The sequence below is a fragment of the Heliangelus exortis genome, chromosome 1, assembly GCF_036169615.1.
Source record: "Heliangelus exortis chromosome 1, bHelExo1.hap1, whole genome shotgun sequence".
NCBI classification, from domain to species: Eukaryota; Metazoa; Chordata; class Aves; order Apodiformes; family Trochilidae; genus Heliangelus; species Heliangelus exortis.
The window spans coordinates 111,914,089-111,927,411 of NC_092422.1; the positions used below are offsets into that span (position 1 = coordinate 111,914,089).

The 13,323-nt window shown below is 40.6% G+C and overlaps 1 protein-coding gene across 7 annotated transcripts in view; it reads left to right on the forward strand.

Moving 5' to 3' along the window:
- CMSS1 (cms1 ribosomal small subunit homolog) overlaps window positions 1-13,323 on the forward strand; it is a 226,931-nt gene that overhangs the window by 189,646 nt on the left and 23,962 nt on the right. Inside the window, exon 1 of one of the 7 annotated variants that reach the window (XM_071758655.1) lies at window positions 8,610-8,762. The exons of the other annotated variants lie outside the window; for them this stretch is intronic. Within the exon in view, the coding sequence (XP_071614756.1) occupies window positions 8,717-8,762 (46 nt within the window). The 5' untranslated portion in view covers window positions 8,610-8,716. Of the gene's footprint in view, window positions 1-8,609; window positions 8,763-13,323 lie in introns of those variants that run through there. 7 annotated transcript variants of the gene reach the window in all.

Consider the following 13,323-nt stretch of genomic DNA (forward strand, 5'->3'; position numbering starts at 1 on the left):
AACTTAGAATGTCTGTAGTATTGTTAGGTTAGCAGAAACCAAAGGGAAGGAGTGACTGCTGAATTACATATCTTCCTGGGCTTGTGAGCTTAGGTCTGTGCCTTTGCCATTGTCAAAGGACATCCATTATCATTTTCTTCAATCACGTTTGCTTCATTGCTTCTACACAAAAGTGAGCTACCCTTTTTTGTCCTCCACACAGAACACTTTCACCCTGGAGAGCTAAGCTAATTGCTATTCGATTTTATTTTGGGTTGGGTATTGGCAGCTTTATGGCTACACTGAGGTAAAGAACCATGTGAAGTTACTTAATCTTTTTTGTCCTCAGCCTTTTCTTATGTAGGGGAAAAGTCATAATTATGGTTCCTATCTCCTCAAAAAATGTAGGTAATGGAAATGGACAGCTGGCAGAGGTGGGCTGCATTTGGCCCAGTGGTGTAGCAATGAGGGACTGGGTAGTTGTTAGTTGGAGTAGGTGCTGCTAGGAGAAAGTGTGTTCCTGTAGCTGTGTGATAGGCACTGCCTTGAGACAGTGCTCCTCTACCATGCCCACACATAAGGAGCAGCTCCATGACCTCCTGGACACTCTGTAGGTGGTACAGTAGCTCAACCCATTGTTTTTTTCTAGAAAACAAAGGATTATTAGCATGGAGGAAGCATAATGGCTCAGAAATGGAGCTCCACGTCTGTTGTCCTCATCCCCTTTCCTGCTGCCACTGCCCCTGGCTTCAGCGCTGTGCTTGGCCCTTCTCTTGGCCCTAGTCCCAAGCAGTTTAACATTCTTGTTTCTGTACAGTAGCAAAACCCTACTGAATTCAGGATACAGGTAATAATACAAAGGAAAATTTGCATGCTTTGTGAATTTGAAGATATAAATTATACCATCTCTCCTGAGTCTTATGCTGGTCAAAACTGGCTTATTTTGGGATGTGGTTCTTCGTTTGCCACATATTTCTTAGATTCTATGTGTTTTGTCAGTCCTTAATAATGACTTACTTAAACCTCGATTATATAGATGATGTAGACATTGTTGAACCATGTGTTGAACCATGTATTCAACACTGAATCCAGGTTTTTTTTGTCACTTATGTGGCAACTTATGTGTTTATTCTGTAGTGAATGATACCTAATATTATTATTGTGCTGGCTCTCTGCTGAGCTTTTTTACTGAACGCTACTGTGGCTTGTCTTTATTATAACAGACCTATTCTAAATGCTGTACTGGGATGAAAAAACTTATTTTGTAATTAGATAATTACTGTTCTGTTCATTAATACAGGTATTGAAGAGGGTTTTGGTTTCTGAGTCTATTTTTGGCATTGCAACCACATTTTGGTGATGAATAGATGAAATTCTTATTGCAAGCCTCCATGATAAAAATAAAAAAGAAATTAGATAACTTCTGAGACTTAAAAGAGCTGTTGAAGAATTTATTAGAACAATGTTAAAATATGTCCTAAAAGAAGTCATATAAGTCTGCAGGTTGAAATGGGATACCTGGGAATTCGGAGTGCCATACTGCTCCAGTTAATTAAAATGTAGTCAGCTGAAACCCTCCACTATCATCAGAATTTTTCCCTAGGGTCTTACTATCATTACAGTCACAGCCTTCCAGTCCTGACCATTGCTGAGCTTAGTAAATAGTTTGCTTTAAAAAAAATAAACAAAAAGATAAAATTACCATGACAGTTCATAGGATTTTTAAATTTATTTATTTCTATGTAAGGCTCTGTTTGATAGTATTAATTGGATATAGCCATTATTTCTGCTGCCAAAGACAGTGAGAGACAAGGCATTTCTGATTTGAGGGCTATGCTGTTTTCCATTTTGTAAGACTTGGATTATTTTACAATTGCTGTTTCTTGTTGCTTTGGCTAAGGCACTGATCTCCCCTCTGCAGATGTGCTGCCTATCTCATCCCTCTTGTGCTACGGGTAGTGTTCTGCTTCGGCAGGGTTTCCTTATCAGCAGTTCTGCAGTAAATCAAGCAGGAGGAGACTGCATTTCCCAACAGGATCTCAAATGAAGAATTCACAGCGTGTGAATTCATATGGGGCACTGTAAGACATCTGCCCTACAAGGCTGTCTCCAGAGTTGAGACTTCAGGGCCTAGATAAAGCACTGCTTCTGTCTCTCCCATACCATATATATTCTGACCTCAGCTTTTTATAGTCTGTCATCACTTTGTCCTTGAGCTGGATGCCGTAGTGAAACCCCTTAGATAGGGCTAGCCCTTACCATTCTCCTGTTTCATGTCAGGACACTTTCCCAGAAGCTGCTGAATAGCAAAGACATGACAAGGAAGCCTTTGGTTGTGGTTGTCGATACTGAGACTTGAGAATTGCCACTCCAAATTAAAAGGGATCCCACTGAACTGCATCTCCCTGTGAGTCCCAAGTTTGCTTTTCATATTGATGACATGAGTGCCACTGGTGTAGATTCCCAAAAATATTTTTAAAAACACATGTTTTTTCAAGGGGTTAAAGAAAGGCACTCAATATCCTTTCAGTCTAAATCCCATAAGTACTTTCTTCAAGAATCCAGTAGCAATTTACATATGCTATTTAGTCTCCAAAAGACCCCATTAACGGATATTTATGCATCCTGAGTTTTGCATTAAGACAAACTAAGATGGAAGAAGTGCTAGTGATTTGTTCAAGGCTAAGCAGTCTTTATCAGATGTAGAAATGTGTACTCCCAAGCTCTTAATATTAAAAAGCACCTGCATGCACTCTTGACTTGGATCCAAATAAATCCTCTGGGCTTCCCTCCTTTGACCACGCGGTGTTTGTATGTACACAAATTACAAAGAAAACAGAGTGTATCTGCTCATATATGTAGTACATCCTCAATAGCTGCATGAAACTGCTCAGTACGTGCAGTAGCTTTGCACTTTTAATAATAAAAAAGTTTTTGATGTCTACAGCACTTTTCAAGTGAAATATCAAGGAAAGAACAGCAAAGAAGAAGCTAGCCATGCCTTCTCCAGTGCTCACTCCATAGCCTACATTGCTTGATGAAACCTGGCATTTCTTCCTTCTGTTCCTCTTGGCAAGGAGCAAACTTGATGGGGAATCACCTTGCAGATCTGTGGTAGTGCAGAAGAGGCATCTAAGATGGAGGATGATCTGTGCTCTGAAAGAGATTAATGAGATTCTTTCCCCACATAAAGAGCCAGTCTCTAGGAAGACTCAAGAAACCTAAAATTAGACTACACGGTGTCCACCTCAGACAGCTGGAGGTCGGGTGAAAGTTGGGGAGGGCAGAGTGAATGCTCTGTTTTTCCCCCTTCAAGAGTCTCAAGTTTCCTGTAGCAGAAGGTTTGAGAGGTCATGTAGCTTCAGTCTCTTGGTGTCTGCTTATCTCCATTGCAACCTGAGCTGTCTTGCCCTCTCAGGGAGGTGCTGGTTGGTGGGTGACCGTACAGTGGGGCACGTGCAAGCCTGTGTGCTCAAGCACACAGGTCCTGATCTCAACCCTTCCTTTTTCTCATATACTGACAAGCTCATCCTGAACCTACTTTCCTCTCAAGTGGAATTTTTTTTGTCTTCCCACTCTTTTAGGCAGATATTGCCTGAGTGGAATTACGATGGTACGCATCAAGTTGCTTTGAATGACATCTCTAATCATTATGTTAGGAGAATAAAGCATAGGAATAGGAATAGGAAGAATGGCTGCCACTCCTTTTCTATTTAATTTGAGTGTTCTTAAAGACAGATAAGATTTAATGTAAAATGCCTGTCTTTCACTGTATTTTGCCTGTGACTTTTAAATGGTCTCTTCTGGGAGGGTATCTAAAACGTTTGTCAGTCATTTGGGGATTATTTTACATTCCTTTCATCCTTTACTCTTGTATTCTTCTGCAGTATTATTAGTGGTTAAGAAAATTGCATGAATGCTATGTGTTGTAAATACTTGGACACTGTTCTCTTGTTCAAGTGAATGCCTGAAGAAGAGATTGGTGTACTAGAAAGCTGGTTATGAGTGAAAAATGGAAGAGTTCACCTCTAAGGATTTATTTTAAGAGGACTGTGCCTAAGTTTTATTTTATGTAATATTATCATTTACAGTTTTGCAGCTGTGCATATACACTTTCACTCTCTGATGTTTGAGACAAAAGAGTTCAGGGTTGTGTTGTTAAATTATGTGGTATTGTGGCCCCACAAGTGATTGCTGTGAATTAGCTGTGATTGAAAAAAATTAGTCTTTTGTAATGGCGGATAAGAAATCTGTGTTAAAGAGTTTTATGTAATCCCAGTTTTAACTACTTTTCCCTGCATGAGTACGCCGCTTCGTGAGGGTGAGATTTTTCATTGGGAATTTTCTTAAACGTTAACTGCCTTCATCTTCACGTGGAATGTAGTGATGCAGTCCTGCCTTGCATACAGTCCTTTTCCTTGGCAGGTGTCACGGAGCAGCAGAAAGCCATGCTGACACCAGTCAGAGGGAAACTGCTTCAGCACAGCAAAGCCATTGCAGTGCTGGTGCTTTCCCAGGCTCCCAGCTCTTGCTGAGCTCTCACCCTCTGTCACCTCCCTTACTGCCATCAGAAACCTGTGGCCCAATAGAGCACTTTCTTCTCACCTTACTTCTGTAGCTGTCACTAAGCTTGGAGTTGAGAACAGCTCTATGAAAATGAGAAAACTATAGGTGTAGCTGGCCTGCTGTATGTCCTCAGTTTTTAAATACTTTTGAAACCATATTTGCCAAGTATAGATAAACCACCCCTGCTCTGGGTAAATACTTAGTGTCTCATACCCCTGCACAGTGTTTTATAACATTCCAGGTGAACTACTTAGAGTTGTTTCCTTTCATTCTCATTATTTTTAGGCAAAGCTGTCACAGTCGCTCTCCATTTCATCTAGCTGAACTGAAAGTTTATATAAAATAAATGCATTTTTCAAAGGAGATGCTACATCTTTAGTTTAAAATACTGCCTTTTGCAGTTAGTGGATAGAGAGTGGTTCTCCACCCTCTGCAGCTTTGTCATTTCTCTTTACACAACTGTGTAGATGTGTACATGCATTTGCATGACTGCAAGAGATTGAGAAGCAGATGTGTCAGGGGGAAGCAGACTGTGTTCTCTGTGTCCTCAGTTGCACTGCTGGGCCAGTGTCTGAGGTCAAGTGCGGCCACTCCATCTGCCTCCCCTCCCCCTGCACTGACAGGACTTTGGGTTCCTGTTTTGATGCAGAAGTTTATACACATCAGAGTGTGTTCTTTGCCAATCCTGAATAATTACTGAGACCCATAAAACTAATCCGAGTGGGACCACAAAGATGTCTGGAAGAGAAGTGAGGCAGGGAATGTAGCAGATGGTGGTCTGCCTGCAATTTTCACCACTTCGGAGCTGGCAACTGCAGCTGCAAAGCAGTGTAGCATTGCAGGCCTGTAGAGCACCTAGATCTTCAAGTGGATTTTTTTTTCTATGTCTTATTCTGCATAGACATAAGCATGAATCTTGACTTGTGCTTTGGGTAGACAAGAGTGAATTTGCCACAGTTGAAAGTAGTATTTTCTAATGCAAAATGTGAAAACTAGTGTCAGAAATCTTTTCCTTAGTCCCAACATTGTATCAGACTGAAAGAAAATTCAGGCTGCTGAAGCTATTGCCCACCTTGGAGAAGACTTTTCTGCAACAGTCACTATACCTCTGGTGCACAGAGCAAAATGCGGCAGGGAAGCCTACGGAAAAGTTCTGTTGTGGGTTGTTTTTTTTTTCCCCACCTATTTTTGGGAGCTGGATTAGTGAAAGCAGGTCAGACAAGGCTTGGGGCTGTGTGGCTTGTTGTGAGTATTGAAATTTGATTTTCTTCCCCTTCCCTGTTACCAGTAAGTTTCAGGGAATATACTCTTTGGCCAAATGACTGCAGTTGTTTAAATCGCTGTTTGTTTAGCTATAGCTTAGTGATTTTGCTGTGCCCATAAGCCTCTCTCTTTCCTGTCCAGCAGGTGCTGGCTCATTCTGTCCCTTCCTAGGAAGTATTCAAGAGTCATGGCTATAGCCATGGAAGATTTTGGAAAAAGAGAGTTTCTATGCAGGTGTTGAAGTAGGGCTGCTTAAGCTTCTTTTCATACCAGATATTGGGTTCCCTCCTCATGCAGGCATAAACACAGAGAACTGTACCCAAGTGCTCTCAGACTGTCTAGGAGCCACCTTTACCCTTCTCACACTCTTGCATTCCCTTTTGGGTGTCCCTGCCTGGACACTGGCTGTAGCACCATCTATGCAAAGGTAGTGGTGGTGGGTGAAGGTGAATCCTGGGTCCTGCTGGATGACTGCAGAGCCATGTGCTAATAATGATGCCATAGCATCTGACAGGGCCTCTTGCTGAAGATACTTGTTTCAGGATGAGCTGAGGTTATGCTTTGACTCTGCTCAAAACACCAGCTTGTTTCTGTCAGTTTACTTTGGCAGGGAGGAAGGAAAATCCCAGCACAGCTTGTTGTTTGGTTGCATCAGGAGAAAGCCTTTGGGCAGGAACATAAATACAGTGAGCAGTGGTAAGGATATGACTGCTGGTGGGACTTAACTCATCATCCCCCTGGCGCTGTTTGGGTTTAGCCATCTGGCTCCAGCCCTGCTTACACTTGTCACCTGAGGGTGACAGTGCCAAAGCCAGGAGTTTGGGAATGTCCCCTTGGAGCTTTGCCTAGCCGGCTGGCAGCATATATCATCAGCCAAGCCTCCTCTTCTTCCTCTTCCACAACCTTGGACATGTCAGTCAATACACCTTGCCATGTCCATCCACCCCCAGTGAGGAAAGTGGATTTAAGCCCCATCTAAGCCCCACTAATAGAAACAATGGGTTTCAGTCTTTCTTTCCTGCACTAGAGGAGGGAAAAAAGAGCTCTTTCTCCTCTTTGTTTTCTTTTTAAATTTTTTTTTCCTTTCCATGGTGGTCTCCGCTAGGATGGACACATCTTGCCCATTGGAGGTCACACCTTAGCAAGATGAAGGCAGCTCATTCTGGTGCTGGGAATTTGTAATGGAGAGGAGAGAATAGGAACTAAGTAGGATCAGCTTCAACCTGAAAGAAGTTAGAAGCAGATAGAGGTTTGTCTACATTAGGACATGAGGCCTGCTTCTTGCTGGCTTCTTCCCCCTGATTCATGGCCATGTTTAACCAGCAGGTATATTGAGAAAAGATGATCTGAAATAAGGACAGAAATTCACCCACTCATTGTGACTTAGATTAACTCCCAGTGACTTAGTGATTTCTTATGGCCCTTGCTTAATATTAATGCAAAACCCATCTACTTGCCTTTCTTCAGATGTTCCTGCTAAGACTTTTGCATAGTGTTTATGTTATAAAGAACTTTTGGTGCTGTCGCATCACTGTTTGGACCTTTGGGTCAAGTGGAACTTTCTACCCTGTTTCTCCAGGTTACCATTCCTGTGTGTTTGCTATGGCCATGTTGCATTAGAGTGTGTGTGCCAGGGCTAAACTCATGGCTCCAGAGTGTCTTCCTGTGATAAAGATCTCCTCATGTTGGAGTTCACACCACAGTATCATGATGCCCATGTGACCTGAAGTGTGTTAGGATCTCCTTACAGACAGGCATGGAATCCTGTACTCTGTCCAGGTATTTTTCCCCTTAAGAATCACAACAGTTTAAAATGGTGCTGAGGAAAACTGTTCAGCCATATGTGTTTTTAAAAGGACAAGCAATGCAGAACCAATGTAAGGCATACAGTGGGAAGGAGACCAAATTCAATGTGAATTTTGGTCCTGCATGTACTCTGGTTAAAGCAACTTCTTTGGAACTGTAAAGGGCTTTGAGAATGTGTTCTTCTATTAATTACATATTTATTTTTTTAATATCTGTGCAATTTGCAGCAAGCTCTGTATTGCAAACCTGAAGCCATATTTTCCCATATTGTAGAAAATAATGTGAATAAAACATCACTCCAGCACATCCAAATGAACGCCTATATATGTAATCATCATGCATATAGTCACACATCTGTTTTTATCTTACTTTCAGAATGATTGATAGTTATTGGCATGCCAGTGCTTTTTTTACAGTATTTTAAACAGACAAGATCAAATAATATATGTTCTATTGCACATTATTATATCCTATTATTTTTTCATTCCCTTTGCACAGTGACCATGAAAATCGATGTTTTGAAATTGAGAATTTCATTACCAAAAAAACCTGTTAATGTTGACATGGAGAACTGGTCTAGCAGAAAAGCGTATGTGATCCAGGTCATCACCAATTGCTCTCTAATTATGATGACAATACAAAAATGAAGCAAGCTTACCTTATCTCACGAGACTCTTTTTTTGCTGTATCCCAGGCAGTTTCCTCTCCTTATTCTCTTGAAAAGGGAAAAATCCACTTGAATGAGGCAAAACAAATGCTAGAAGAGTGAGGGATTTAAAGAGTCCTCATCTGAGCTCCTGATCCACTTGTTTTTAGCAATTTGCAAAAACCTCCTCGATACCAGTAGTAGCTCAGCATGAGTTTCCTCTCGTGTGTTCTGTGGGCTGAGAATCTGCAAGAATAGACCTGAGACGGTGCTGCAAGAGAGAGACAGCGGGGGGACCTTGGCACAGAGTTGAACCAAACTCTAAATATAGCCCAACCCACTTTCTGTGCAGTTCCCTTCATACTCTGAAAGCAGATGACCTTGTCAGAAAACTGACCTCCCAGCACGTCACTCTCTACAAAGAGAGGATCTAAGGGAGCAGGACCACGATTTAAAATGACAGAAAAGCAATCAACCATCTGCTGGCAGCAAGTGAATGTAGGTATGAGCTCTTTTTTCATGGCAGTTGCAACTGATTGGGTCATAATGTGCTTTATTTGATCCTTTAGACAACTGTGCTGCGTGCCAGCTCACAGAAGACCTGTAGAGATCAGAGGCTGCGTTGCAATTGCTGGTCTGAAATAGGGAGCACTGACAAAGATGAACCCTTTCCTCCTCTCAAAAGCCTTAATGCAGCAGAGTGTGTAGTATTTGCCTTAAAACTTCTGTCTGTCAGAAATTATCCTTCCTTGCACTTGCTTATACAGTGAGACTTTTTGGAAAAGTGAATGAAATCCACAAATGTCTATTCTGCTACTGTATAAATTTGAGATGCTAGGGTAGCTTCCAAAAGGCAGTAGAACCAGAGATATCAGAGACCAAACTGTAGAGAAATATGTAATATATGCAGAAGAAGAAGCAAAAGAATAAGAGTGTAGAAACATAACCCTTGAGCCTTAGATAGGGAACTGCTTTTCAACAGATGTTGTATAATCCAGGGAAACTGCTACTGTAACTCTATGTGGCAGTAGGTCAGGGTATTTTGTTCTTAACCTGAAGGAGAGTGTAACTTGATATGAGTCAACCTGATACTCTGTCAAAAGGGGTCCTGATATGGCTACTTCATATGAAAGCTTGTGAATAAAAAAAAGCTGCAGAAATCTAAGCAACTCAGAATGTCTTCTCTCATGTTCTGTGATAATATATGTAGGGCAGTTGGGATAAAAGCTTGGTGGTGGTGAGATGGATCTAGGTGTATGCTACATCATATGCATACGTGTGATTTTCAATATTCAGAGAAAACATCAGAGCTATGAAAACCTTATACGATGGATATGTGTATCTGCAAAATATATGTGAGCCAAATAAGCATGAATTGTATCGATGGTCAGTAAAGTAGCAATGTGTATCTCTGAACAATAAGTTGGGCTGTTAAGTTTTTGCAATGAGTGCTGTATATATTCTTTAATTGAAGCCTACTGTTCTTGGCAAGTTCCGCTTTGTAATTTTATCATGATCTATTGGCTTGAAGTGCAGAGGGACAGCCAGAACTGTGCATTACCTTCACAACAAGAACTATAGCTGTCAGTCACAGCTACTTCCTAAGATAGTGGGAGAGCTGCAAAAAATGTTAATCTCCTTGCAGTATTAAGGGAGACATCACACACCATACTAATCTTCCTTGGGAAGACTTGGCCATGGTCAGACCTAGGCTAGAGCCCACCAATCAAGTGGTTTTATGGGTTTATCCGGGTCCTTTTTCCTCCCAGCTTATCTATTTTTCCCCATTAACAAGAATAAATGTTTGTTAGGAGTGAATATTATAAAAAATCAAAGATGCTGCTGTTTGACTTTGAAGAGAAGGTCTGAAAAAGGAATGCATCTGCCTCCAAGTAGACATATGTTGAATGATGTACCAGCACTGTATAAGTAGTGAAATTCTAAATGTATGGGATAACATCATTGAACACAGATAACATTGTGCTGTCTGTCCAAGGTGATACCCCGATGCAGTCCAGACTACCCCTATCAATGGTTTTGTTCTCTTATATGCCCTTTATTTTATCTCTTGGTTCACTCCCAGTCAGCAAGTCAGGGGTGTCAAAAACAATTTTTGAAGTACCCTTTTTGAATATCAAAGTGTTAAAAATAAAGAAGGAGAGGTAGTTGTTAGAAATTTTTTGTGGGAGATATTTTTGCATGGCAGATAGTTATGTCTGTAGTAAAAACTTTCTATCATATCAGAGTATAGGGAAAGTTAATTTGATATGATTCCATTAAGACCTGTTCGGTTTTGCTTGAACGGGCAGTGGTTTTAATTTAAATTGCTATTCAACGTGAGAAAGAAAAACCTTAACTGAATGTCCCATCACCACATTTGTCAGTCAAAACAAATTGTTGTGGTAGATGTGCCTTCTGAACTGCCTGGGGAAGTGGTTTACATTTTTTGTAAGAATATTGTCTTTGTAGTAGAAGCTATTGCCAATCTTTAGAAAGTATTTCAGGGAATTCCTACAGACTGTTTGCAAGAAACAAAGGCTGGATGGAGCAGGAAGGAGCTTATGGCACCTGAATGTTACCTAAGAAGACAAAATTTAAGTGCTGTTGATTCTTTGATAGGACTGTTTCGGCTCAGTTGCGTATCATATGCCCTTCAGGTATGCCTCACAAATACACTGTAAAATCCCTTTGTAAAGTACCCTGGCAGGTAAAGTCTGCAGTTCAAGGCATCCTTAGAGATACAAAATCCTACTGTTGTGGTAGAATAAGTGAGCAGGCTTCAGTTCACAGAGAAGGGAAGGGGAAACAGTGCCCAGACCTTGAGGAACCATGGCTGATTTGGGATGATGGAGCACTGGCACCATATGTAATTACCAAGGAGATTATCTCAGCCCAGGCAGGGAGACAGTTCTGTTCTCCATTGCAGTAGGCTGATGGGCAGTAGGCAAAGGAATGGTAACTAACTGGTTAAAGTAATAGTAAGTGAGAAGGTAAGTAAATAAGTAGTTAGTTCGATAACTAACTTGCAACTGAGTTTTATATGTAACTTCTTGCTTCCAATATCAGATACCAAACAATTCCAAACAATATCAGATACCAGTTAATTCACAGGTTTTTCTCTTTAGTTTCAAAGGATCAAAATACCAAAAAAACAAAAAAACAAACAAAAAAAAAAATCAGAAGTATTTAAAGGCCTTATGAGTTAAACCACTTCATTCAATTTATGACCTCAGTGGTAAGAGCATGAAAACTTCATTATTTAGCTAATTTTATTCAAGGAGATAAGGGGATGATTTGCTTTCTTTTCTGTGATCTGTCAGTTTTGTAACTAATATTTAATCTAATTTACTAGTAATTTCTGAAGTATTTTCATGGTAAAGAGACACCAACTGGTCAGAAGAACTATATTAATAATAAAATCTGTATTCTTAGCCATTCCATGTGGCTAGTGTGGATGTCCTCAAAGGAGCATCATAGCTATTGCTTGGCCAGTTGGCTTTGCACCTTGGGCTCCAGGGGACCTCAGCTATTATTAGGCATCTCAACAGGAAAACTCAAAGCTCTCCATTGCCTGCAGAGAGGGAATTTGGAGAGGATTGGCCTGGTAGACATGAAAAAGATCCTTCTTTTGGGATTAGCAGTGCTGGTGACACACAGCTGAGTAATTTGGGGTCTGTCCAGGAGCAGTTTGAGCTGCTGCCTTTCTATTGCTGCTGCCCCACTGGCTTCCATACCTGCTTCTCCCACTGCTGTGTGGCACCTTTCCATCCCTTCCCGTCTTCTTGTCTCTCTGTGCCTTTCCTTCTGCCAGAGAAGTAGTTAACATTGGAATGCTGTAAAATATTTAAAATTATAATCCTTTTTTTCTTAGTCAATCAGCACTCCCAGCCAGGCCTGTTTTATTTTAAAGACCTGATCTGTTCCTTTGGATACTGTTGGGCAGCATTGGCAGGACCTGCCCGAGCTTCATGTTCTCTGTTGCCTTGAGGAGTGATACCCTAGCAATATGTTAAAAACATTATCATCAACACTTTTAGCTCAGTTACTGTGATCAGCACATCTGTGGTGGCAAGAGGATGCCTCTCAACTGAGCAAGGATAAACAGGGAGCTGGGAGCCAATTTTGCTGGCAACTGTTACATTTCTCATAAAATTAATTGACCTTGCACTGTGTGTACCTGGTGGGACATGCAGGGAAGATGCAAGGACAGAAATTCTAAGTAGTGCATTGACATTAAAAATATTTAATCTGATTCACTGAAAATTAGGCCCTTTTTTAATGGCAAAACCGTAAGTATAATAAGGAAGTGTCAGACTTGAATTTTTTTCTTTTCCTTGACCTTCTCTCTGCTTCACTCCTCCGTTTCTCCAAAGAAAAGGAATCTAAAATGGCAGTAAAGAAAGTCCCTGTAAGAATTAATTTTTTGTGGTCACTATAACTCCTTTATGAATCACCTCAGAGTAGAAAAGTAGCATGAGAAAATCAGAAGTCTCAGGAATGGTGAATCAATCTAACAAACACAAATTAGAATGTATTAACTATTTTGTACAAACAAAACTGCATTTATATCAAAGCTCATGTCATTACCTCCTGTATCAGTAAGGTGTTTTCTGTCTTTAGAAATACAAGTATAAGTAGCCAAGCAAACGTGCACTCTTTGTGAATGTGTTAGTTAATAAAGGTGGTTATTAAAGGGAACCTGTTAAATTATCTAAATATCTGTGTGCTTATTTATATGCACATGTATAGACATGCAGACATGAGTATGCATTACTATAGTTGTGTGTATGCTTAGTATACATATCGGTGTACTTAGGCATATGTACATGTATCAATATTAAATTCAAAAGAAGGTAGACACCGTTGCACTGAATGATTTGAAATAGTGATCAATATCATAGCTTATTGATATATGTGTGTTAGGCATACATGGCCTTTTCCATTTCAGCCTGGTTCAAAATAAAATCAAATAAACATACGTAATCACTGATAAGCCTGCTAGCGTGTGCCATGCCACTGATGTAATACTAAAGGCAAAAATGTTAAGAGCTGTGGAATTCATA